This window comes from Anomaloglossus baeobatrachus, chromosome 4 (assembly GCF_048569485.1).
Source record: "Anomaloglossus baeobatrachus isolate aAnoBae1 chromosome 4, aAnoBae1.hap1, whole genome shotgun sequence".
NCBI classification, from domain to species: domain Eukaryota; kingdom Metazoa; phylum Chordata; class Amphibia; order Anura; family Aromobatidae; genus Anomaloglossus; species Anomaloglossus baeobatrachus.
Window position 1 is genome coordinate 536,101,424 of NC_134356.1, and position 23,919 is coordinate 536,125,342.

The following is a 23,919-nucleotide window of genomic DNA, read 5'->3' on the forward strand; positions in this document are numbered from 1 at the left end:
ACTAGTTGCTTAAGCGATCTATAGCCAGGGTGCCAGGGATGCCTGGGCAGGTAGGATTATAAATGCAAGCAAGGTACATAGGCACTCCGCCCATACAAAGTGCATATGAGTCAAATGTAAAGGGAGAATCACCTAGACATATAAATTAATCATGCAAGCAGTATGGGCGCAGATGAGCGCGATTACCAGCCGGGCCCGGCGCAGTTAAAGAGGGTATGCATGGATCATACAAGGAGCAGGAGTGGGGTCAGGGAAACGGCCCAACGCGTTGCGCTGACTAGCAGCTTCGTCAGGGGAGGTATGTAACATAAGACCCACAGTAAACATATATATATACACAGGTAATAATCAGATGATTACCTGCCTGTTGCCGCTCAATTGATTACAGCTGCCTGCAGCCACTGGGCGACCCAGCGGTCTGCTGATGGAGAGGCGAACGATCGCACAATGCATGGTGACGCCCATACAGACGAAACCGGAAGTCTCGAGGAGCACATGACGGTGCAGTAGCCATGTGCACACAGCCAGGAAATTGAGTGTGTAAACATATCGTGACGCGCATGCGCGAGCCGTGCATGTTAGGAGGCGTCCCTTTCCTATGCACTAGTGTTGTTGTCTGGCTTTCCAGGTTCTTGGGATAGCACGCCATATTACATTTCCGACTATAGTGATTGTGCCCATTTGTGAGTTATTATTGACAGTTGATATTAATTCTATGCATGATTGTTACTTCCATTCTTGCCTTGTTGCCGTATAAATATTAGGATGGCTTGGGAAGCTAGAGAGGCGTCATGGCGCGCACAAGGGGTTGATAACCCGTTCTCTATGGGTATTAATTCTGCAGTAGACACAGATTTTTCCAAGTGCTCACAAGAGTTGCTGGCCCTACACAAAAGAGGGATTGGTTTATACTGGAATATTAGAAGTCTAGAGGAGTATCTGGGAGCAAACATCTGCCCTCGGGGGTTAAGAGTGCAAATCTTTCCCGCATGGGAACCCACGTCATCTTTTAAGACCACATGGGAGCAAAGTCTTTTGAAATGTTCAAATATAATTATTAATTTACTACTTGAACATGACCGGGAACTATTCTCCAATATTAAAATGGAGATCAAGTTGAAGGAAAACGATCTTAATAAATTTGATAAGGTGTCACAGGTACAGCCCTTTCTGACACAGATGAAGGATTCTTTGGATAAATACGAGAATGATGTCATACAGAGGAAAAAGCATAAATTAAACAGAGATCGTAGTGATTTTGAAAAAGGAGTTGCCTTCAAATGGAAGCATCATGGCAATCTGAGACGAGGGACACAACCCAACTCCAGGAATTTTGCACCCCAGGAGAATTCTACTCATGACCCCACAACTAGCGAGGATTTTTTATCAAATACAAGCAGCGACGTGGACACCGGGTCAGAAGGGGCAGGAAGCACAAGAAACCTCAGAAGGAGAAACAAGAAGCCCCGGGCCCAGTATTCATTTCGACCGAACAGGAATTACAGGCGTCTATGACAATGGTCCCCCCTAACATCACTCCAGCTGTTCCTGTAGCCTCCAATACAGGTAACGATAATGATTCATTGCAGATTATTAATCTGTCGGACCATGTCTTGTCTACCTGTGAAACCTCGGTACTACAGAGGGGCCTTACCTTCGTTCCCATGAATGTGCTTGACAAATTCACTTTCACTAAGGACCTTTACTTATTTTGCAGGAATCTGGTGTTTAGAACTATGTACAAAAAGCCCGATATCATCAACCATCTTCCTGAAACAGATCGTCAGACCTTCTATGACCTTCTTGACCTTCTTCGTGAGAGTGAGAACCCCACGGGCAGGAAACCTTTCCCATTGAAGCGTAAGTCTACAGCCATAACACCGCTCTCATTGGCCCCTGCTATTAAGACATTCTTTGAGGTAGTCAAATATGACATCTCCAGACTACCTGCTGACCCAGGTACTAGCCAGAATCTAAGTCCCCCTGAGAGAAGAGCTATACAACAGCTTCGTAATAATACCAACTTTATCATTAAAGAAGCAGATAAAGGGGGCAACGTGGTTCTGTGGCCAGTAAGCATGTACCTGAGGGAAGCCAAAAGGCAGCTTGATAACACCAGATTCTATTTGAAGATCCCTTCTGACCCAACTTTGGTCTTTTCCAAAAAACTAAAGACGTTATTAGACAGGGCGTGCACTCTGGGTGTCATAACCAGTAGAGAAAAACAATTCATATGGGTGGAACAACCAGTAACCCCCACATTCTATATGTTGCCCAAAGTGCACAAAAATGTTGATATACCCCCGGGTCGACCTATTGTGTCAAGTATAGGTAGCCTGTGTGAGATGGTGGGGACTTACTTGGATTTTTTCATGCAGACAATGGTGTCAAGGTTGCCTTCACATTTGCAGGACTCGACAGAATTCATCAAATGCAGTACATCGGTTATGATTCCATCTGGATCCTTCCTAGTAACATGTGATGTAGAAGCCCTGTATTCCAACATTGCGCACCAGGATGGCATCAAGGCATTCACGTACTTCTTGGACGCACAAGGTAATTTGGATAGGATGCATGACTCCTTTTTGCTGGATCTGTGCTCCTTTGCTCTCAACCATAATTATTTTCTATTTGATCGCCAATATTATAGACAAACATCTGGCGTGGCTATGGGGGCGCGATTCGCGCCTTCGTATGCGAACTTATTTTTAGGATGGTGGGAAGCAACGGTAGTCTATCGCTCCGAATTCTTTGAAAGATTTGTCACTCATTGGAGAAGATTCATTGACGATGTGATATTCATTTGGTCCGGCTCTGAGGAGGTATGTCATGATTTCTTGAGATCTCTGAATGATAATGGCATGAATATCTTCCTCACCTATACCATCTCACCATCTACAGCTACTTTCTTAGATCTTCAAGTTAGAATCAAGGATGGACGCCTTGAAACTGGGCTATACCGCAAACCGACGGCTACGAATAGCTTGCTCAGCTTCGACAGCTTCCATCCCTTTCACACGAGAAGAGGAGTACCGATCGGCCAATTTCTAAGGGTACGTAGAAACTGCACTCTGTCTGAAGAGTTCTGCACACAAGCAAACGATCTAACGCATCGTTTTAGGAAACGAGGTTACCCTCGCAGTGTTATTTCTAATGCTTACAGGAGGGCGAAGAATGAGACTCAACAATCTCTCATCCAGAAACAACCGGTAAAGGGAGACCAACCACTCCGGCTAGTAACAGACTATAATAACCAATGGAAGCAGGTGCAACAGATCTTATCAAGGAACTGGGCGATCCTCACCTCGGACCCCCAAGTGTCATCATTGGTGAGTGACACGCCACTCCTCACGGCACGACTTGCACCACGGCTTAGAGACATGCTCACTAGTAGCCACTTTCGCAGGCCCACAGTGAGACTGCAGAGGGGCATTGTCTTGAAGGGCTCTTTTCCGTGTGGAGCGTGCAGTGTGTGCCCTCATATACATCCCACTAGGGAGCATTTTGTGGATCCCTGTGACGCTAACAAAAAATATACCTTGCATTCTTACATCAATTGCAAGACGGTTAATGTCGTTTATGCTATTGTTTGTGATTGTCCTAAGGTGTATGTGGGCCAGACGTCTCAGGAGCTCCGAAAGCGAATTCAAAAACACATTTCCACCATCAATCTAGCAGCAACTGACCTGAAGAAAGGTAAGACCCTTACCTCGATAGCATCTCATTTTCTGAGGTTCCATTCGGGTTCCAGCAGAAACCTGTTGGTAGTGGGCCTGGAGAAGATTCACGAAACCGGTAGAGGCGGTTCCTCTCACAAGGCGTTCCTTCGAGCAGAATCAAGATGGATTTACCATCTTGGCTCACTCGCCCCTTACGGGCTTAATGAGGAACTACTATACACCGGCTTCCTTGGCTAGATTATTGGTGGCCATTGTTAGAGAATTTGCTCACTATGGTCTTGATTGTTGTTCCTTTGCAGTTCACATTCTGATGAGATCTAATCGAGATCCGGCGTTATGGGCTATCCTTGATGTAGAGAACAACGGCAAGGAATGACATAACAGAACAAAGAGATCAATCTATGATCAGTGGAAAAGTGGATGGAAAAGATCAAGATTGAATCCAGCAATGGAACCTGTGATGAACTTTTGGGGGTTAACATCGACTGGGACTTATACATTTTGTACTGGACATTATGTCGGTATATATGATTTGTGCCCTCTGCCTTTGTCCTGTTATATCAGAAAGGACAGTACGAGCAGAGTGTAGTATCTTTGACTAGATCAGCAATACCATCTGATCCAGCCCATGATCAAGCTTTATCTGGTCCCTGGGCATTTTATATGGGGACTGAAGGCCTCCATCATGTATATATAAAGAAATTCCCCCCCCTCCTGCATGATGCTTCGGGAGTTAACTTTGGGACGGATACTTAGGGGTCTTTGGCCCTATGGGTATTATACTGATTTATGGCTGTTTCAATGATTTTTTACAAATTCTAAGTTCTGTTTGGGGTGATGTTCTATTTAAATATATCATGCTGATTTGCATTCTGACCATATATTCTTTATTGGGATCGTGTTGGCACTTGTCATATACCCACTTGAAGACCATTGTTTTACATCTTAATTAAGCCTGCAATAATGATTACCCATATGTACCATTGAGTACTGGCATGATGGTTCTGTCCCAAAAATGTATAGTCCTATTCTTTTACTGAACCTATCTTCCCCTATTTTAAATACAGCTGGCATTTATGGATCTGCCCTTGTGTGCCCTTGGGAATAATTGTCTGTGTGCTATCTGGGCTTGAACGCGGAGTCCTGTCTGCTTCGGCACTTGCGCTCGTGCCTATCTGTTCCCCTTGACTATATGTGCTGCACTTGATCGGCCTGTGCTCAGAGGAGGGACGCCTCCTTTGTTGGGAGGGACGCCTCCTAACATGCACGGCTCGCGCATGCGCGTCACGATATGTTTACACACTCAATTTCCTGGCTGTGTGCACATGGCTACTGCACCGTCATGTGCTCCTCGAGACTTCCGGTTTCGTCTGTATGGGCGTCACCATGCATTGTGCGATCGTTCGCCTCTCCATCAGCAGACCGCTGGGTCGCCCAGTGGCTGCAGGCAGCTGTAATCAATTGAGCGGCAACAGGCAGGTAATCATCTGATTTATTACCTGTGTATATATATATGTTTACTGTGGGTCTTATGTTACATACCTCCCCTGACGAAGCTGCTAGTCAGCGCAACGCGTTGGGCCGTTTCCCTGACCCCACTCCTGCTCCTTGTATGATCCATGCATACCCTCTTTAACTGCGCCGGGCCCGGCTGGTAATCGCGCTCATCTGCGCCCATACTGCTTGCATGATTAATTTATATGTCTAGGTGATTCTCCCTTTACATTTGACTCATATGCACTTTGTATGGGCGGAGTGCCTATGTACCTTGCTTGCATTTATAATCCTACCTGCCCAGGCATCCCTGGCTATAGATCGCTTAAGCAACTAGTGTGATTGGCGACCTTTGTTTGCATGACTACAGTGGAACGTCCTGGCTGGGACCTGTTGTTCCACATATATTTAGCCATGCATCCTTCTTTTCATGCAACTATATTCTGCTATATCTAATCCACATTGCTTTGAATACGTTGCCAGGATAGCATTGGAGGGGCCGGATCTGCATATTATTGATATGGGCGCAGTCCTTAGTCATGATATAATTGTGTGACTACCAACTTGAGGGCTCCATTTATGATATATACTACTCAGGTATTAAGTGTTATACTTGGTATTTGTCCTCATTTTTGACTAAGAGGGTGCTTTGCATGTTATACACTGTCGATTGAACTATTATATGGAATGTTATTTATCTTTATTGGAGCATCAGTGAGGTCATATGTTACATGTGTATTTTAAAGGTTTTTATGATGTCCTTGTCTGTCCCCTTCTTTGACCCAATAAAATGTATTACATTTAAGATTAGACGATCCTGATGTGCGCCTTATATATGTGTGCTTTCTTCTCCCTTTTTGCTTGCATCATTAGTTTACACATAGGCTGCACTCAAATGTGTTGATTTTGGGCTGTGCATCCCTGCCTTTCCTATGCACTTGTATACATAAGACAACTTCATTCACCTGATGTACCACAAAAAAGGTGATAATTTGTCTTGTCTTATCAGTAGTCTCAGAAATTCTATAGGCTGCCCTGATATTTTTAAAGCATCATTTATTCCATAGTGCTGTACATGTAAAGAGGTTTACATACATACAGTTAGATCCAGAAATATTTGGACAGTGACAAGTTTTGGCATTTTAGCTATTTACCAAAACATAGTCAAGATACAGTTATATAATCAATATGGGCTTAAAGTACAGAATAAGCTTTAATTTCAGGGTAATCACATACTAATTGGAACAAGGGTTTAGGAATTACAGCTCTTTAATATGTAGATACCTCTTTTTCAAGGGACCAAAATTAATTGGACAATTATCTCCAAAGCTCCTTAAAGCCCGCTTTACACGCTGCAATGTATCTTACAATGTGTCGGCGGGGTCACGTCGTGACGCACATCCGGCATCGTAAGTTACATTGTAGCATGTAACAGCTACGTGCGATTGAACGGTAAAACGTTCATCGCATGCACGTCGTTCAATTCCTAAAAATTGAACGTCAGGTTGTTCATCGTACCTGGGGTTGCACACATCGCAGTGTGTTTCACCCTGGGAACGATGAACAGCAGCTTACCTGCGTCCTGCAGCTCCCGGCCGGCTATGCGGAAGGAAGGAGGTGGGCGGGATGTTTACGTCCCGCTCATCTCCGCCCCTCCGCTTCTATTGGCCGCCTGCCGCGTGACGTTGATGTGACGCCGAACGTCCCTCCCAATCCAGGAAGTGGATGTTCGCCGCCCACATCGAGGTCGTATGGAAGGGTAAGTACGTGTGACGGGGGGGTTACTCGTTTGTGCGACACGTTTAACAAATTGAACGTGCCGCACATACGATGGGGGCGGGTACGATTGCATACGATATCGTATGCTTAATCGTATGGTGTAAAGCAGGCTTAATGGGCTGCATGGACTATTCCCTCATTAATCCATAATCAATTAAGTAGATAAAAGGTCTGGAGCAGATTCCGGGTGTGGGAATTGCATTTGGAAGCTGTTGCGGTAAACCCACAACATGAGGGTGCTTTGCATGTTATACACTGTCGATTGAACTATTATATGGAATGTTATTTATCTTTATTGGAGCATCAGTGAGGTCATATGTTACATGTGTATTTTAAAGGTTTTTATGATGTCCTTGTCTGTCCCCTTCTTTGACCCAATAAAATTTATTACATTTAAGATTAGACGATCCTGATGTGCGCCTTATATATGTGTGCTTTCTTCTCCCTTTTTGCTTGTCTTATGTATACAGTCTCTGTCTCTATATCATATTAGGATGGCGTTTCACTGTTCGGGATTCCCCTTCTATTAGATTATACAGACACTCAGTATCTGGGTTTTGGAAGAGTCGATACTTGGCTTTGAAATTGATAAACATTATCTAAGGTGTTAAAATAGTTAATACCAAAATCCCTAGCAGTCTTGGACAAAGAGTAGTTGATATTGAATACCTGGTGCCCAGTAAGGTAGGCTGTGATTACAGAGGCCATATGAGTGATAGAAGAAGGGTCTTAATTCCGCGCCAAGGACTCAATGGATCCAGGAAGAGATTAATGCTTCTTTAATAACATGCACAAGTCTACGCGTTTCTGGAGACACAGCTCCCTTCATCAGGACATTGGCAAGAGAACATCAAATTTGATTGCGCTTTTCTTTCCACAGTTTCTCAATTACAGAGGCCATGGCACAGTGCTGGATCTTTCTACCATAGACACACATAGCACCTTATGGCCCACCTTACTTATAATGGGATCCTTCACGTTTCATTAGTGTCATTTACATTCAAAACAGAGACCAGAGTGCTGGATCCATTGCACCATCGATACAAATAGCACGTTTTACCCGCTTTTGCTTTGTGTTCATTTTCTTCCAAGCTTCTCGTACCAACATTAAAAAACAGCAGACACTCGGATGACACATTTATTTACATCCGAGTGCTATATGTTTTATTTCACAGCAAATCATCAGCAGGGGAATGTAGTGAAATTATTCAGGATGATAGATACTTGCCACCTGATGGATACCTGGATTATTGCTATGCAACAACCAAGACACAATTGATGGTAAAATCTGGTTTAAGGTATGTGCACACATCTTTTTCAGCCATTTCCGCTCCTTAACCCATCTGAAAAAAGGCCTAAATAAATTCTATATAGAATGAACACATGCATTGTAATGTAGAAACTATTTGCTGTGTATCTATTTTAGTTTTCTGAGATTGTTTAACCACTTTAGGCTTCCAAAGACGCAAAGCTGTTAAAAGAAGTGACCTGACAATCTAGGAGGCTTCCTCCTAGAAGCTGCTTACTAGTTAATACAAGTTAAAGAGCACCAACAACTAGGATTTTCCTATATAAACTAAAGCCAGTGCTTTATTGGCGCTATCATGCTGATTCTATACTTACCTTTAGTTGTGCCATCGGATATATACTTTCTGAAATACAGGCAAGTAAAGTTTGTGAAATGTACTATTATTTGATTGATAGCTAATAATAATAATAACTTTTATTTCTATAGCGCCAACATATTCCGCAGACCTTTACAATTCAGAGGGAACATGTACAGACAATATGAGACAATACAAAATAACAAAATTAAGATATCAATAGGAGTGAGGGCCCTGCTCGTAAGCTTACAGTCTATGAGGTGAATAGGGGAGGCACAAAAGGTGAATGGGGGAGAAAAGCTTGTCATATATGGTCCAGCCATCAATTTAATAGGGTATTGAAAACCAGCTGCAAGGACCGGTCGCCAGCCAGAATTTATACACACAGAGTGTAAAAAAGTACATGGAGAGGAATGCAATCAGTAGATACAGGGGACAGGAATTGGAAGTAAATTTTATGAAGGGCAGAAAGGGACTAGATTAGATCAGGGCGGTGAGGTGATAGGCTAGTCTAAAGAAATGCGTTTTTATTGCCCGCTTAAAGGTGTGGATGATGGGAATGAATCAAATTGTTTTTGGTGTGTTCCAGAGCAATAGGCGCAGAATATTTAAAAGGTGGGTCGGGTTTTGCTAGTTATTCCTGCCCCTGTCTGCTTGCCTGTCCTTCCTTCCCCCTGTCCTTCTTCCCTTTTGTAATAAGAGAGACAGGAGTAGGAAGGATAAGCAGGCAGACATGGGCGGGAATAACTAGCAAAACCCGATATAGCACTGGCTGTAGTTTATATAGGAAAATCCTGGTGGTTGGTCCTCTTTAAAGAAAATGAGTGGTGGCAAAGATGGAACAAAAACCTTTTAGAAAACGACTTAACGGACACAAAAAAAACCTTCAATGATTTCTGAAGCATCTTCCTTGTCGTGTAAGCTTCTGTTTCAAAGGCATTATTTCGGCATAGCCTAAGTGTGTAGAAAGCCAGAAGAAGTGCGATCTGCTTTTGGTCACATTTTTGTAGGTGAGTAATCATTCTCTAAATGGTGTGAAATACCCTACTTCAGAAATCTGACAAAATAGTTATGTAAAATAAATGAATGACAGAATTGTAGAAGGCCTACATACCTGCTTTTCTAAGAATCCTGTCAGCATAGTCCATTGAACTGCATTTTAAAGTGGTTCTCCAAGATTTATTTCAAAATGGCCACCATCACATATTTCAGGTTGCTAACAGTCCTGGACACACAGCACGATGGGTTGCAGTGTGAAGGAACTTCTCAAGACAGATGTTTGAGTGATGATAGAGCTAGATCCTGTCAAGCTGAGGAGCAGCATTGTGATCGAGCAGAACTGTTCTCACTCAACCTGACAAGTGAACAACTGGACATGGAGTGGGGAAGAAGCAGGAGTACAAAGAAGCACTCTTTGGCTGACTGAGAAGAATGTGCCTTATTCTCCCACTTCAGTCCTGTTCCGTGCTCTTTTTTTGACTTCACTTTGATCAGTCAGTCCCTGGGCCCTGCTGTAAACATGTCAGCCTCATGGAGCAGAACTGAAGTAGGAGGGAAAAAAAAAGCCCTTCTGCTTAGTCAGTTGAGTTTTTTTGTTTCTTTTCCTCCTGCTTCAGCTATGCTGAATATCCAGTTGTAAACCTATCAGGCTGCATGAGATCAGTTCTGCTCGTTCACAATGCTGCTCCTCAACCTGACAGGACCATGCTCTAATCGCTCAGAAACCTCTTTCTCCAGAAGTGTTAAGGCTGCTTAATGTCTGCCAGGGACAGATTGCAGGATTTTTTACAGTTTTTTTGTAGAGAGGCAGGTTCAGCTGATGTTAGACGGGGCTGCCATTCTTGCGCTTTTTATCAGGGTGCCATTGCCAACCTCCTCGGCTAGGTAGGGTATGTTCCTAGAGCCAATTTGAGGTTGTTGTGTAGTGGTATCTTTTGCTGCAGCATTTTTGTTATGTATTTTTGCCACCAGTTTTCCATTTGACACTCAAGTATTTTCACTACCGGTACTAATTTTAACATGGGAGTGTTCTATTTCTTTGTGTTTCTGACTTTTTAATGCATATTTATTAAACTTCATAGTTTTAAATGGGGATTTTTTCATGTTAGCACTGATGCAGAGTAGTCCATCTGTAGTCCATCAGTCACTGAGTGCAGCAGGAGAGATGTTCAGCGGAGTCCACTTTATTTTTTCGTATCTCTTGTAATCCGAAGAACACCAGTTTTAAATGAGATGTTTTGGCTAATAGTAAAGTAAAGCTGCCTACTGCACTTACGTATGAGAGAATTTTCTGTGGCCGCTTTTCTTTAACTAGATCTTAGGGAAGTTGTTCTGGATGGAGATTTCGCTTTATAACCTCTCCACATTTCTAATTCTTCAATTTGGTTGGAATTTTTTTTTTTATATCCTTGCCCACATTCATTGCTGTTCTGTTGACATTTTAAGAGGTAATATCGTAACTTTTCATCAGTAAAGAAACTCTCTGGCACTTTACACATGTTTTTATTTTTAACCCATAACTTGATTGGGTAAGGTGACAGAGTGGCAGGGAAAATGAGACCTACCCCTGAGAATAGGTCCTAGCAGTATTTTTTGGCCTTTTTCAAGTATGCTCTTATAATTCGAACTGGGCGGTCTCGCAGAAAACCGGGACCGGTGGGTCCCTGTTCTCTTTTTAAATAAATCCAGATCCAGTCCGGAATCCGGCCCCCATATAAGTCTATGGGGATCAGAATCCGGAGATTAAAAATGGTGATAGAAGGGATAAAGGAATGGGAGCGCAAGCGGTGGACTTACCAAGGCTCCGACATGGCTGTATGCTGCTCTTAGGCCCCGCATTCACTTCCTGAGCCGCTAATTAGAGTCAAACACTGAGTCAGATGCGCCCCCACCCTGAGTGGTAGCATGTCAGCTGACTGCATCCAATCCAGGCGCCAGGACAGCCAGTGGGCGGGGAAAGCCGTGTAACCGAAGAAGCCCGTACACTCTAACATCTACCATGAGCCTAGAATGTATGAGCTCATTCCAGGTTAGTGGGCGTGATTTGCTTGGTGGGCGTCGAGATGCTTCCTTTTGTCCACCCCCTGCACCCACCTATATGGGGATCTTACCCCCACACCCCTGCTTCTATAAACATCTCCAAGCCCACTTGGATTTAGAAAAATAATGTTTGTTTATTTTGGCTGGAAACGTCACACGGCATTTTGAACATGCCCCTATCATGGATAAGGGGGCGTGTTGACATGACGTCATATCTGGAAGGAGCCCATACACTCTAGCATCTACCATCCGTATCGTGGTATAAAAATAAATAAAACAATTGGCGTAGGGCCTCCCCCTCCATATTCTGCTACCCAGCACAGATAAAAGCCCATGGCTACAGCCCCAGCCCTGTGCTTATCTTGAATGTGTCTGTGTATGAAAAGAACAACTGCATGCGGCTTTTTTTTAGTTAAATAATTTAAAAAAGTGATGTGCGGTACTCCCCAATTTTGATACCCAGCCATGATAAAGCCCGACAGCTGGTGGCTGGTATTCTTAGGCTCAGGAGACCCAGCCTAAAAATTTCAGCTTCCAGCCGCCCATAATTGCCGCATCCATCAGATGTGACAAGTCTGGTGCTTTACCGGCTCTTCCCATTGCCCTGGTCCGGTGGCAATTGGGGTAAAAAGGGGTTAATAGCGCACAGCTGCTACTAAACACTCGGAATCTTGTACCCGACACCCGGACACCTTTGAAACTGCGAGGATCCGGACTTATAGTCCAGGTCTGCCCATCCCTACTTATAAGCCCTAGTCCAATAATAAGCACTAGTTGCGTACCATTCTATAATAGTATCCTGAAATAGGGCCTGGGCAGGCCTATCACAATATGTAACTTTTATTGGTGTACGTTACTCCATTGTGTTGTTGTAAGCCCCGGAAGTTTATAGTCAAAATACCGATTAGTTAATGGAAAATGAATATTCACACGTTCCAATCACTGATGCCAGCACAGAGGGTTAGGCAGGGAAAGAGAGTGAATATTCATTTTTCATTAAAGGGAGACCCAATCAATGATATCATTACAAAATGTAAAACATCCCCTGAAAATAAGCCCCAGCTAATCTTTTGGAGCCAAAAATAATATAAGCATCTGTCTTATTTTTGGGGAAACACTGTACAAATACCCAGCCCAACGGCCACCTCACACTTAGATTTTTGCAGGAAATTCACGTTTTGTCTTGGATTTGTTCACTGAACATTGTAGAGTGAGTTGGGCCGAGTTAATTATAGGTATAAATCTCAAACATCTAGATTTTGTTAGGTTGTCCGGCCTGTACATTTCTAGTCATGATCATTCCTCCATTTGATTTATTTATTTTTTTTAAATAATTGATATTACAAAGTTAAAATTATATTGGCTAGAATGTGAACATAACATGCAAGGTGATTGATTAGCAGAAAGGTCAACTTCTTGTACGTATGTTCCCATTTACGACAGCACAAATTACAACATTTATATAGTCTTATCTGCAATTTTAATGTTTCCTATGTTTTCTCCTCTAACCATTAAGCAAGATCCTTTTTTTCTCTGCCAAAATCCTATAAAGGAAACCTTGATATTTAGCTACCCAGACTATGGCGTCCTCACTATTGTGCCGCCACTTCATACACTGCCTGTGTTCCTAATTATCAGAATATTCTATTAAACAACATGATAAGGCACGGTAAAATCCATTTTCCAGCTGTAGCATTACACCAAAACACCCCTGTCACTGCTGCATGGCTTCTTCACCCGCCATTGTCTTCTCGTGAATACAAGGAAACTCTGGTTACCATGGAAACCTTTGCTTTTATGGTACTTATGGTGAATAGGCTACACTTCACGCCTGCCTCTCTCATCTACACAGAAACCTACTTCTCGCCAAGCCTTGCCCATCTGCTCGAATCCTGCAACGCACGTAGGAGAAAAAAAAATGAAATGATGATTACGATATTGTAGTATAATCACTGAATAACTGTATGGAGGCATAAAAGCTTACACCACAGTTGGAAATCACCTGAATTGTGAGATTTATCTCTTAATTGTCTTTTTTTTTTCTTTTATAGTTTTTTTCATTTAAAACTATTATTTATCCTTTTTGTTATCTGGATTTATTTTCCAGGGATTTTTATCACAATAATATTGCATACTTTTTATACCCCGCTATCTTAAAGGGTCTGTTATACAAGATAAGTACCCATCGAGCTTCATCTAATGTAACTGTAGTAATTAGAAGTCTATTTATTCCGCAGATAATAATATTCTGTGCTGGTTTGTAGACTCTGACTGTGACCTGCGATCATCACCAGCCCTCTAAATCTACCCTTCACTTGCCACAAATGTCATTTTCACATGGTGTACAAGGTGTAGACCTACTGTTCTATGTATCTGCATGCATCAGATATGGACCCTTTTTCTCTCTATGTAAATTGTCTTTTTAGCCAACTGGATGCGGCCCTCGATAATACTCAGCCTATGACCACAACTACTTGGATAAATTCACTAGATTTTTATATAGGGAAGAGGGGGCATATCTCAGGAATGGAAAAGAATAGGAATAAAAGAAAATCAAGGAAGAATTCAGGAGAGAAGCAGCAATTATGCAAAATAAAAAAGGACACATTTACAGCAAGTGAAAGGATTTTTTTTAGATTCCTCTCCGGGTATGTTTGTGGGTATTCTGACCAATAAAGCATATTATATATACGGTACATGCATACATACATACAGCTCTGGCAAAAATTAAGAGACCACTGACTGCACAGTTTTATAAAAATTCACCTTCTTTACATGTCTGACAGCCATTCCATTCCAGTGTCAGTTGAATTCCAATCAGAATACACCTCATTCTAGGGTAATGTGCTTCTGATTAGGTGATCACCTGAACCAAATCTTATTTAATGAGGGAAAGTATAAAAGACGCTGCTGTGGTCTTCACAATCCTCTTGCAATAGGACAAGCTGGATGGCAAAACAAGTGCTAGTAATATCTCAAAAGCAATAGGAATGAAAAAATAACTTTTAACCATGCAGTCTTGAGTGAGCAAAAGACAGACACAAGTCTGGCTTTATTAGCAGAGGGATATAGTGAGCATCATGTTGCCTCCATCCATAAAATTTCTAAGACGGCAGTCAATACAACATGGTCAAGCAGCAGACATTGGGGACAACAAAGCTACAGACCGGCAGAGGGTGAAAGCAACTCTCCACTGACCAGGATGCCTGTCATGTTATTCAAATGTCACTCAGCAACCACAGGATTACATCAAGTGACCTACAAAAGGAATGGCAAATGGCAGTTGAAGTGAAATGCACGGCAAGAACAGTTTGTAACAGGCTCCTAGAAGCAGGGCTCAAGTCATGTAAAGCTAGAAAAAAGCCTTTTATCAATGAGAAGCAAAGGAGAGCCAGGCTGAAGTTTGGCAATGACATAAGGATTGGACCATAGAGGTAATCTCCTCTGATGAGTCTAATTTTCAGCTTTGCCCACCATCTGGTTGTCTAATGGTTAGACGGAGACATAGAGAGGCGTACAAGCCACAGTGTCTTGCACCCATTGTGAAATTTGGTGGAGGATTGGTGATGATTTGGAGATGCTTCCGCAAGACTGGAATTGGGCAGATTAAACTTTGCGAAGGATCTATGAATCAAGCCACATACAAGGTTATCCTGGAATAACAGTTGCTTCCTTCTGCTCAGGCAATGTTCCCCAACTCTGAAGACTTTTCCAGCAGGACAATGTGCCATGTCCCACAGGTAGGTCACTCAATGTGTGGATGAAGGACCACCACATCAAAACCCTGTCATGGCCAGCCCAAACTCCAGACCTGAACCCCATTGAAAACCTCTATAATGTAATCAAGAGGAAGATGATAGTCACAAGCTATCAATCAAAGAGGAACTGCTTAAATTTTTACACCAGGGGTGGCATAAGGTCACCCAAAAGCAGTGTGAAAGACTGGTGGAAACCATGCTGAGATGCATGAAGGCTGTGATTAAAAATCGTGGTTCCACAAAATATTGATTTCTGAACTCTTCAAAAGGTAATACATTAGTATTGTTTCTAAATGATTATGAACTTGTTTTCTTTGCATTATTTAAGGCCTGAAAGCACTGTGCATTGTTTTGTTATTTTGACCATTTCTCATTTTCAGAAAATAAATACAAAATTTATTGCTTGGAAATTTGGAAATAATGTCAGTAGTTTATAGAATAAAAGAACAATTTACAGTTCACTCAAAAGTATACCTATAAAGAGAAAAATCAGAAAAACGGAAAATTGTGCAGTGATCTCTTAATCTAATATATAAAGCTGAATGTGTGTATGTATGTGTATATGTATGTGTGTATGTCCGGGATTGGCATCTGCATCGTTGCAGCTACAGCCACAAAATTTTGCACACTCACACATCTGGACCCCAAAAGCGTCATAGGCTGTAGTGTAGATGTTGTGAGGCGAAATTTTAACCCCGCGCGTTCCAATTTACCAATCAATTTTGCCCCTTTCTACATAATGGGGAAAAAGTGAAACGAAAAGTGTATCCGCACCGTCGCATTTACAATCACGAAATTTTGCACAGACACCTCATGTGACCCAGGGAACGTCGTAGACTATGTTTTGACAGGAAAATATAACCCCGCGCTTTACAGTTACTCTCCAAAAAACATGCCTTCATTAAAGTAAATGGAGCCTGGAACTACAGGTTATTAGTAGGAGCTGTGAGTGGTTGCTATAGGAACAAAAGACATTCATAGTATAAGAAGCTTATATGTGAGGTGATAAGATATCGGTGGGGAGACGGATAAAGAGACAGACAGGAAAAGAGACAGACAGAGACAAGCGGTGAAAAAGAGAGACAGACCTGGAAAGAGACAGACCTGGAAAGAGAAAGATGGGGAAAGAGACAGACAGGCATGCAGACAGGGGCAGAGACAGGCAGACAGGGAAGGAGGAGACAGCCAGAGAGACAAAGATAGATGGGGAGAGACACAGACCTTGATAAAAACAGAATGGGAAAAAGACAGAAAAATAGAGACAGACAAAGACAGGCAGACAGGGAAAGAGACAGACAAGGAAAATACACAGAGAAAGAGACGGGGAGACAGACCTGGGAAGAGTCAGATGGGGAAAGAAACAGAGAGATTGAGACAGACAAAGAAAGAGACAGGCAGACCGGGGAAGGAGGCAGACCGGGGAAGGAGGCAGACCGGGGAAGGAGGCAGACGGAGCACATTACTTGGCCAATTTAGTTAAATCTGTGTGGAATATCTGTGATGTTGAAATATATGTTGTGAAATGCTTCTATTAGCTTAGTTTTTGCCTTTTAATAATTACATTTCTATCTAATTGTTTTGTGGTTTTTGTGTGCAGAATACATTTTTGTTAATACATTCTATTTTGTTAACAGCAGTTATTAACCCGGGCGAAGCTGGGTAGTACAGCTAGTAAAATTATTTTTATATATATATATATATATATATATATATATATATATATATATATATGTATGTATATATATATATGTATGTATATATATATGTATGTATATATATATATATATGTATGTATATATATATATATATGTATGTATATATATATATATATATGTATGTATATATATATATATATATATATATATATATATATATATACAGTTAGGTCCAGAAATATTTGGACAGTGACACAAGTTTTGTTATTTTAGCTGTTTACAAAAACATGTTCAGAAATACAATTATATATATAATATGGGCTGAAAGTGCACACTCCCAGCTGCAATATGAGAGTTTTCACATCCAAATCGGAGAAAGGGTTTAGGAATCATAGCTCTGTAATGCATAGCCTCCTCTTTTTCAAGGGACCAAAAGTAATTGGACAAGGGACTCTAAGGGCTGCAATTAACTCTGAAGGCATCTCCCTCATTAACCTGTAATCAATGAAGTAGTTAAAAGGTCTGGGATTGATTACAGGTGTGTGGTTTTGCATTTGGAAGCTGTTGCTGTGACCAGACAACATGCGGTCTAAGGAACTCTCAATTGAGGTGAAGCAGAACATCCTGAGGCTGAATAAAAAGAAAAAATCCATCAGAGAGATAGCAGACATGCTTGGAGTAGCAAAATCAACAGTCAGGTACATTCTGAGAAAAAAGGAATTGACTGGTGAGCTTGGGAACTCAAAAAGGCCTGGGCGTCCACGGATGACAACAGTGGTGGATGATCGCCGCATACTTTCTTTGGTGAAGAAGAACCCGTTCATAACATCAACTGAAGTCCAGAACACTCTCAGTGAAGTAGGTGTATCGGTCTCTAAGTCAACAGTAAAGAGAAGACTCCATGAAAGTAAATACAAAGGGTTCACATCTAGATGCAAACCATTCATCAATTCCAAAAATAGACAGGCCAGAGTTAAATTTGCTGAAAAACACCTCAAGAAGCCAGCTCAGTTCTGGAAAAGTATTCTATGGACAGATGAGACAAAGATCAACCTGTACTAGAATTATGGGAAGAAAAAAGTTTGGAGAAGAAAGGGAACGGCACATGATCCAAGGCACACCACATCCTCTGTAAAACATGGTGGAGGCAACGTGATGGCATGGGCGGGCATGCATGGCTTTCAATGGCACTGGGTCACTTGTGTTTATTGATGACATAACAGCAGACAAGAGTAGCCGGATGAATTCTGAAGTGTACCGAGATATACTTTCAGCCCAGATTCAGCCAAATGCCGCAAAGTTGATCGGACGGCGCTTCATAGTACAGATGGACAATGACCCCAAGCATACAGCCAAAGCTACCCAGGAGTTCATGAGTGCAAAAAAGTGGAACATTCTGCAATGGCCAAGTCAATCACCAGATCTTAACCCAATTGAGCATGCATTTCACTTGCTCAAATCCAGACTTAAGACGGAAAGACCCACAAACAAGCAAGACCTGAAGGCTGCGGCTGTAAAGGCCTGGCAAAGCATTAAGAAGGAGGAAACCCAGCGTTTGGTGATGTGCATGGGTTCCAGACTTAAGGCAGTGATTGCCTCCAAAGGATTCGCAACAAAATATTGAAAATAAAAATATTTTGTTTGGGTTTGGTTTATTTGTCCAATTACTTTTGACCTCCTAAAATGTGGAGTGTTTGTAAAGAAATGTGTACAATTCCTACAATTTCTATCAGATATTTTTGTTCAAACCTTCAAATTAAACGTTACAATCTGCACTTGAATTCTGTTGTAGAGGTTTCATTTCAAATCCAATGTGGTGGCATGCAGAGCCCAACTCGCGAAAATTGAGTCACTGTCCAAATATTTCTGGACCTAACTGTGTGTGTATATATATATATATATATATATATATATATATATATATATATATATATATATATATATATATTCTTAAATTGTATTTTGTGCTTTGGGTTGGTAGGAAATTGTATGTAGAAATGATCTGCTTTTATTTAAGACAATATCTGAATTTTGACAATGTAGCAATTTTTTAAATTGTAAACTTAACGTCCTTACATTAGACACTCATACCATGCAAATAATATTTTCCATACGTCTACTTTACATCAGAACCCTTTTTGTGATGCCCTTCTAGAGTGTTAAAAGGCTTAAAGGGATTCTGTCAGGAGGATCATCCCTCCTAAGCCGTCTATATGGGCATGTAGGTCATAGGAAGCTAAATAAAATTATACCTTGATATCTGTGATCCACTGTCTTCTTGAGAAATCTGTAAACTTTTCTGTAATATCCCTCATGTCATTTTGACGAGGGGTAATGGGTAGAAAAGGACCACAAACTTTATTGTCCAATTTCCATATCTTGTCAGAAACTGCTGCTGGACAGTTGGCAGAATTCAGAAGGGAAGAATCGCTTTCTGGTTTTTGGCTTGGAAATTTGGCTGGAATAGATGGCGGACACCATGACACATTTTTTGTAGTGCCCCACTGTGGAAACTACATGCCTTACAGAACTCAACTAAGGTGTGTTGATCTTTTTGAGTTCACAGACTGCCTCATAGCATTTTATAACATTGGGCTGCAAATGTTCCACATTCCTCTCCCCAATGTCTCCAGCCAGATGACTTCTTCTGTGTTATGAGAATCCATCACATGTATAATGATGTTCTCTTTCTACACTACACAAAGAAACTAAAGTGCTACATAACAAATTTGTGGTTTGGAGTCCATAACCTAGGAGGTGATAGGTTCCCTTTTATGGGTTATGAGATGGACATGCAGGTCAGAAACATGCCATTTTGAAGGTACAGTAACCGGACTGTCCATTGCTCTTAACATCATCTTTTTCTGGTGAAGACTGATTTTTCTACTTAAAATTGGTCATCACATCTTTCACTTTAAACCAAAGATAACAAGAATGCAATAAACCCTATTTATCAGTCCTACAATCTGAGGTGTGACCATATCACCTTCCAGTTCTTTGCGTGTTGCCTACATAGACATGCGGAAAAGAATTTTCATGACATTTTTCCAAAATTTAAGGCACCACATCGTTTTAGTTGTCATGATTTCCGCCAGTTGTCCACAGCAATCACTGCTCTTACTCTTCATTTATGCCCTTTCCTTTTCAACATCGTAATTTTGACTTATTTGTAAGAAAAGTATTTTATCACAGCACTGAATTAATGTGACAGGATGCATCTTTCTATTGGTTACATCAGTATCCAAGAGCTTGGCAAAAAAAAAAATCAAGTGGTATTCCCCAGCTAAGCATTTTATAGCAGATCTTCCAGATTGCCTTCAATGATTGACAGGTCCACCTCTGGTGTGTTAGGGTCATGGACAAATTGTCTCCCCATAACCAAAACTTAATGAGATCCGTCTGTGCTGCCACTCACGCGTCTAATGAAGCTTGGATTTTTAGGTTTGCCAACCACAGAAGAGGGAACCTGTTCCAAGTGGGTTAGAAAATGTTTTTTTCTGTTGCCGCCTATAGGTGGCCTTATATTACTTTAACTAGGTTAAATAATGTTTAGAGTGATAACATTTCTTAGTCTTCTAATTCTTTGCTTTTTTTTTCTAGGTTCTATGCAAGAGATTCAGGACTCTTAAAGTTTAAAATCCAGGCTGGCCTTCTTGGGCGACCCATCAATCACACTGTGCGTAGGCTTGTGGCCTTCACATTTCATCCATTTGAGCCATTTGCAATATCTGTGCAGAGGACTAATGCAGAATATGTGGTGAACTTTCATATGAGACACATCTGTACGTAGAAGATTCCAGATCTAGAACCTGCTGCCTTAATGCCATCATTTTCTCTTCTTTTTTTTATAACTAGAAACTAAATTAGGTTCACCTCTAAAGCTCACAGTACAAATCATGAATAAAAAACCTGGATGTGAAAATACACCACAATATCTGTAACTCCGACACCTTAAAAATTGTAACTCACCACACTTAGGATAAAGTCTACCTCCAGGACTCCGTAAAGTCATCTTCTGCCTCTACTGGTAGTAGCAAAGAACCACATCCCGTTCGACTTTTCCTAATGTCAGTACGCAATAGCCCTTATTTTACTCACAAGAATTTTCTGGAAATATTCATTGATGTCCTCTCACTAAGATCATCATGTTGAGTTGCATCGTCATCAATGGGGGTCCATTGGTTGGACAGCAGTTTGCCAAGGTACTGCACTGTGTACATGTTGTTGTGCCTGGTACTGACAGTCAGCTCCATTAAAACGTAAGCCGATGACATGCCAACTGCATTATCTTGCTTTTTTTTTTTTTTTTTATTGAGACCAATGAAATTTGGGATAAAAAGTAATCACCACATCATTGTAAGTATGCAGATTGCATTTGGAGTGACCAAGTCACGAGCGCTGGGAGTGTATAAACAGCAGAGTCCTAACACTGAGTACAGTACGCATTCTTAGAATACTGAATGTCAGTGTCATTCTATAAATGTTCTGAACAAGCCCGCTAAAGTGAATAGTTCTAAATTGGTGGATTAGACTTCACTGCGAGCAAAAAGTGCCTTATCCCTGGGGGATTGTATCACTGATCACACATTGATGGCCAATAAAGGTGCATAGACCAAAAAAAACTAAGCATTAAAGGGAACCTGTCACCGGGTTACCACCTAATCTCAGAGCAGCATAACGTAGGACCAGAGGTCCTAATTCCATGTGCCACTTACTGGGCTGTTAGTGTAGTTTCGATAAAATCACTGTTTAATCAGCAATGGATTTTCATTACAAGACTACTTTGCTTGCTGCCAGGTAGTCCAGCATAATCATGAGCTGTGTATAAGTGCTAGATCTGCTGCAGATAAAACATTGATTTTATCAAAATGACCTCAAACAGCTCAGTAAGTGACACATCACTGGAATCAGGGTCTCTGTCTCCAAATTATCCTGCTATCAGATGGGGAAGCAAAAACCTGGTGACTGATTCCCTTTAAATGTAAATTTGGCTGTTTTAGGCCTCATTGCATTGATCTTTCCGTTTTTTGTAATACGTGACAAAATTGTGTTCATATCGGTGTGCTGGATCAGATTTTCATCAGTGCTTGGTCTGTGTCTGTTTTTACTTGCAGTCATTCCTCATACTGTAAAGATAAAACATAAATAAAAAGGCAAAGCTTCCCCTACCTAGTACAATGTTAAAAACTGTCCTACAGACCTGTATGGGTGATTTTGATCAAAATTTAAAAAATAAACATATGACCAGTACCATAGACTATAATGTTTACATTTTCTATCTGTGGAAAACACAGAACATATATCTGAAAAACGGATGTCTGAATGAGGCCTTAAAAAGAACACATTGCTTCTTTGCCACCCGGCTACCTGTGTGCTGCTCCTAATGACACCCAGTTCTGTGAGTTCTCCCTTGTTACAAGCAGAGGCAGATTTTCCTCTGCACCATCTGAAGAGCACAGGGCAGTAAATCTGGCCTGATCTAGTGACACGGCCGCTTCTGAGCAGCACGTGCAAGCGCACTCTCCTTATCCCAAAAACTGGCTACCCCTTATACCCTGCAGAGATGGCTGGTAACCAAGACAACAAAAAGGAAATTACAGAATTAAAATTCCCCCTGCCTTCGTGAGAACTGATATTTTAATAAGAAGTAAATTGCAATGTTGCTTGTTTTACAGGCACTTTTTATCTACTTAACAATTGTGTATGGCCACCTTAAGAATAGACCCGCAATGTGTTTTCCTGAAAAATTACAGACTAGGCCATGCAATGTGAAGGAATCCCTGACCTGCTAAGCTAGTGAGTTCAGCAAAATGATTTTATCTGGCAAACCATGGAGATAGACAGAGAATTCCTCACACTTCACTTTCTTCTTGACCAATTCAGTGAGCAAAAGGAAGTCCTATGCAGCCCTGTAGGAGGAGTAGGGAACACATACAAATAAATGAATCCTTTCTCCTCTCCTGTCATTTACCTATTCCCATCCATGATGAATGACGACAGATCTTCCCACTGTGACAGTTCTATTAAATTGTGTTATTATAAGAACAATTCTCACATGAAGAGCCATGTAATAAACACTCTGCCGTCATGTATATACCGGCAGAGTGCATGCACTACTCATTTAGCAGAAGAACAGGAGAACAGCGAGTATGATGCAAAAATACAAAATTTATTAATGAAGGTTGCACACGTATAGACAGCAAGGAAGGGTTAAAAACAACTACCAATAAGTCATGGGGGGCACAGAGTACAAAGAGGCATATAGAAATTGCGTATGGTCACAACTAGCCATGGGAGAGGTGAAACCCAGGGACCTATCTTCTCTGTTAGCCGTGTGAGAGGTGACACCAAAATTAATTTAGGGTAAACAGAGAAAAAAGGGGCTCACTGGGGGGCCACTATGTGGGGGGGGGGGAGTTTTTTTAGTTAGTATCTGCCAACTCAGATGCCTCTTTGTACTCTGTGCCCCCCATGACTTATTGGTAGTTGTTTTTAACCCTTCCTTGCTGTCTATACGTGTGCAACCTTCATTAATAAATTTTGTATTTTTGCATCATACTCGCTGTTCTCCTGTTCTTCTAAATTGTGTTATTGAAAGTTTTTTGGGGGGAAATCTACAATATGTGAGTGAAGTGTCATCTACAGATATGGAAATGTAAACATTTGTTCTATGTTGCTTCTGTCAGTTTCTAGTACTGTTGCGGTAAGGAACCATAGTGCCCATCCTGCTACATCTTTAGACATTGACTTTATTTTTACATCAGTTAGCAGAAGCCATTACTGAAATTTGAGCAAATGGATTTGTAAGACCTTGGTCCAGTGACCACGTTGGTAGTTCATGGTCGACAGATCAGTGTCCAATTGATCCTTCTCTACTTGCCAGCGTCCCCCCTCTGATTAGTAAGACTAG

General features: G+C 41.4%; 1 protein-coding gene across 5 annotated transcripts in view; it reads left to right on the forward strand.

The window, feature by feature from the left end:
• Positions 1-23,160, forward strand: part of DET1 (DET1 partner of COP1 E3 ubiquitin ligase) — a 143,237-nt gene extending 120,077 nt beyond the window's left edge. For 2 of the 5 annotated variants that reach the window (XM_075342819.1, XM_075342820.1), the window contains exons 5-6: positions 8,129-8,251; positions 20,610-23,160. In XM_075342819.1, coding sequence (XP_075198934.1) covers positions 8,129-8,251; positions 20,610-20,799 — 313 coding nt within the window. In that variant the 3' untranslated portion in view covers positions 20,800-23,160. The remainder of the gene's footprint in view (positions 1-8,128; positions 8,252-20,609) is intronic. The other 3 variants (XM_075342821.1, XM_075342822.1, XR_012752885.1) reach the window with 2 other exon arrangements.
• Positions 23,161-23,919: the final 759 nt, after the last annotated feature.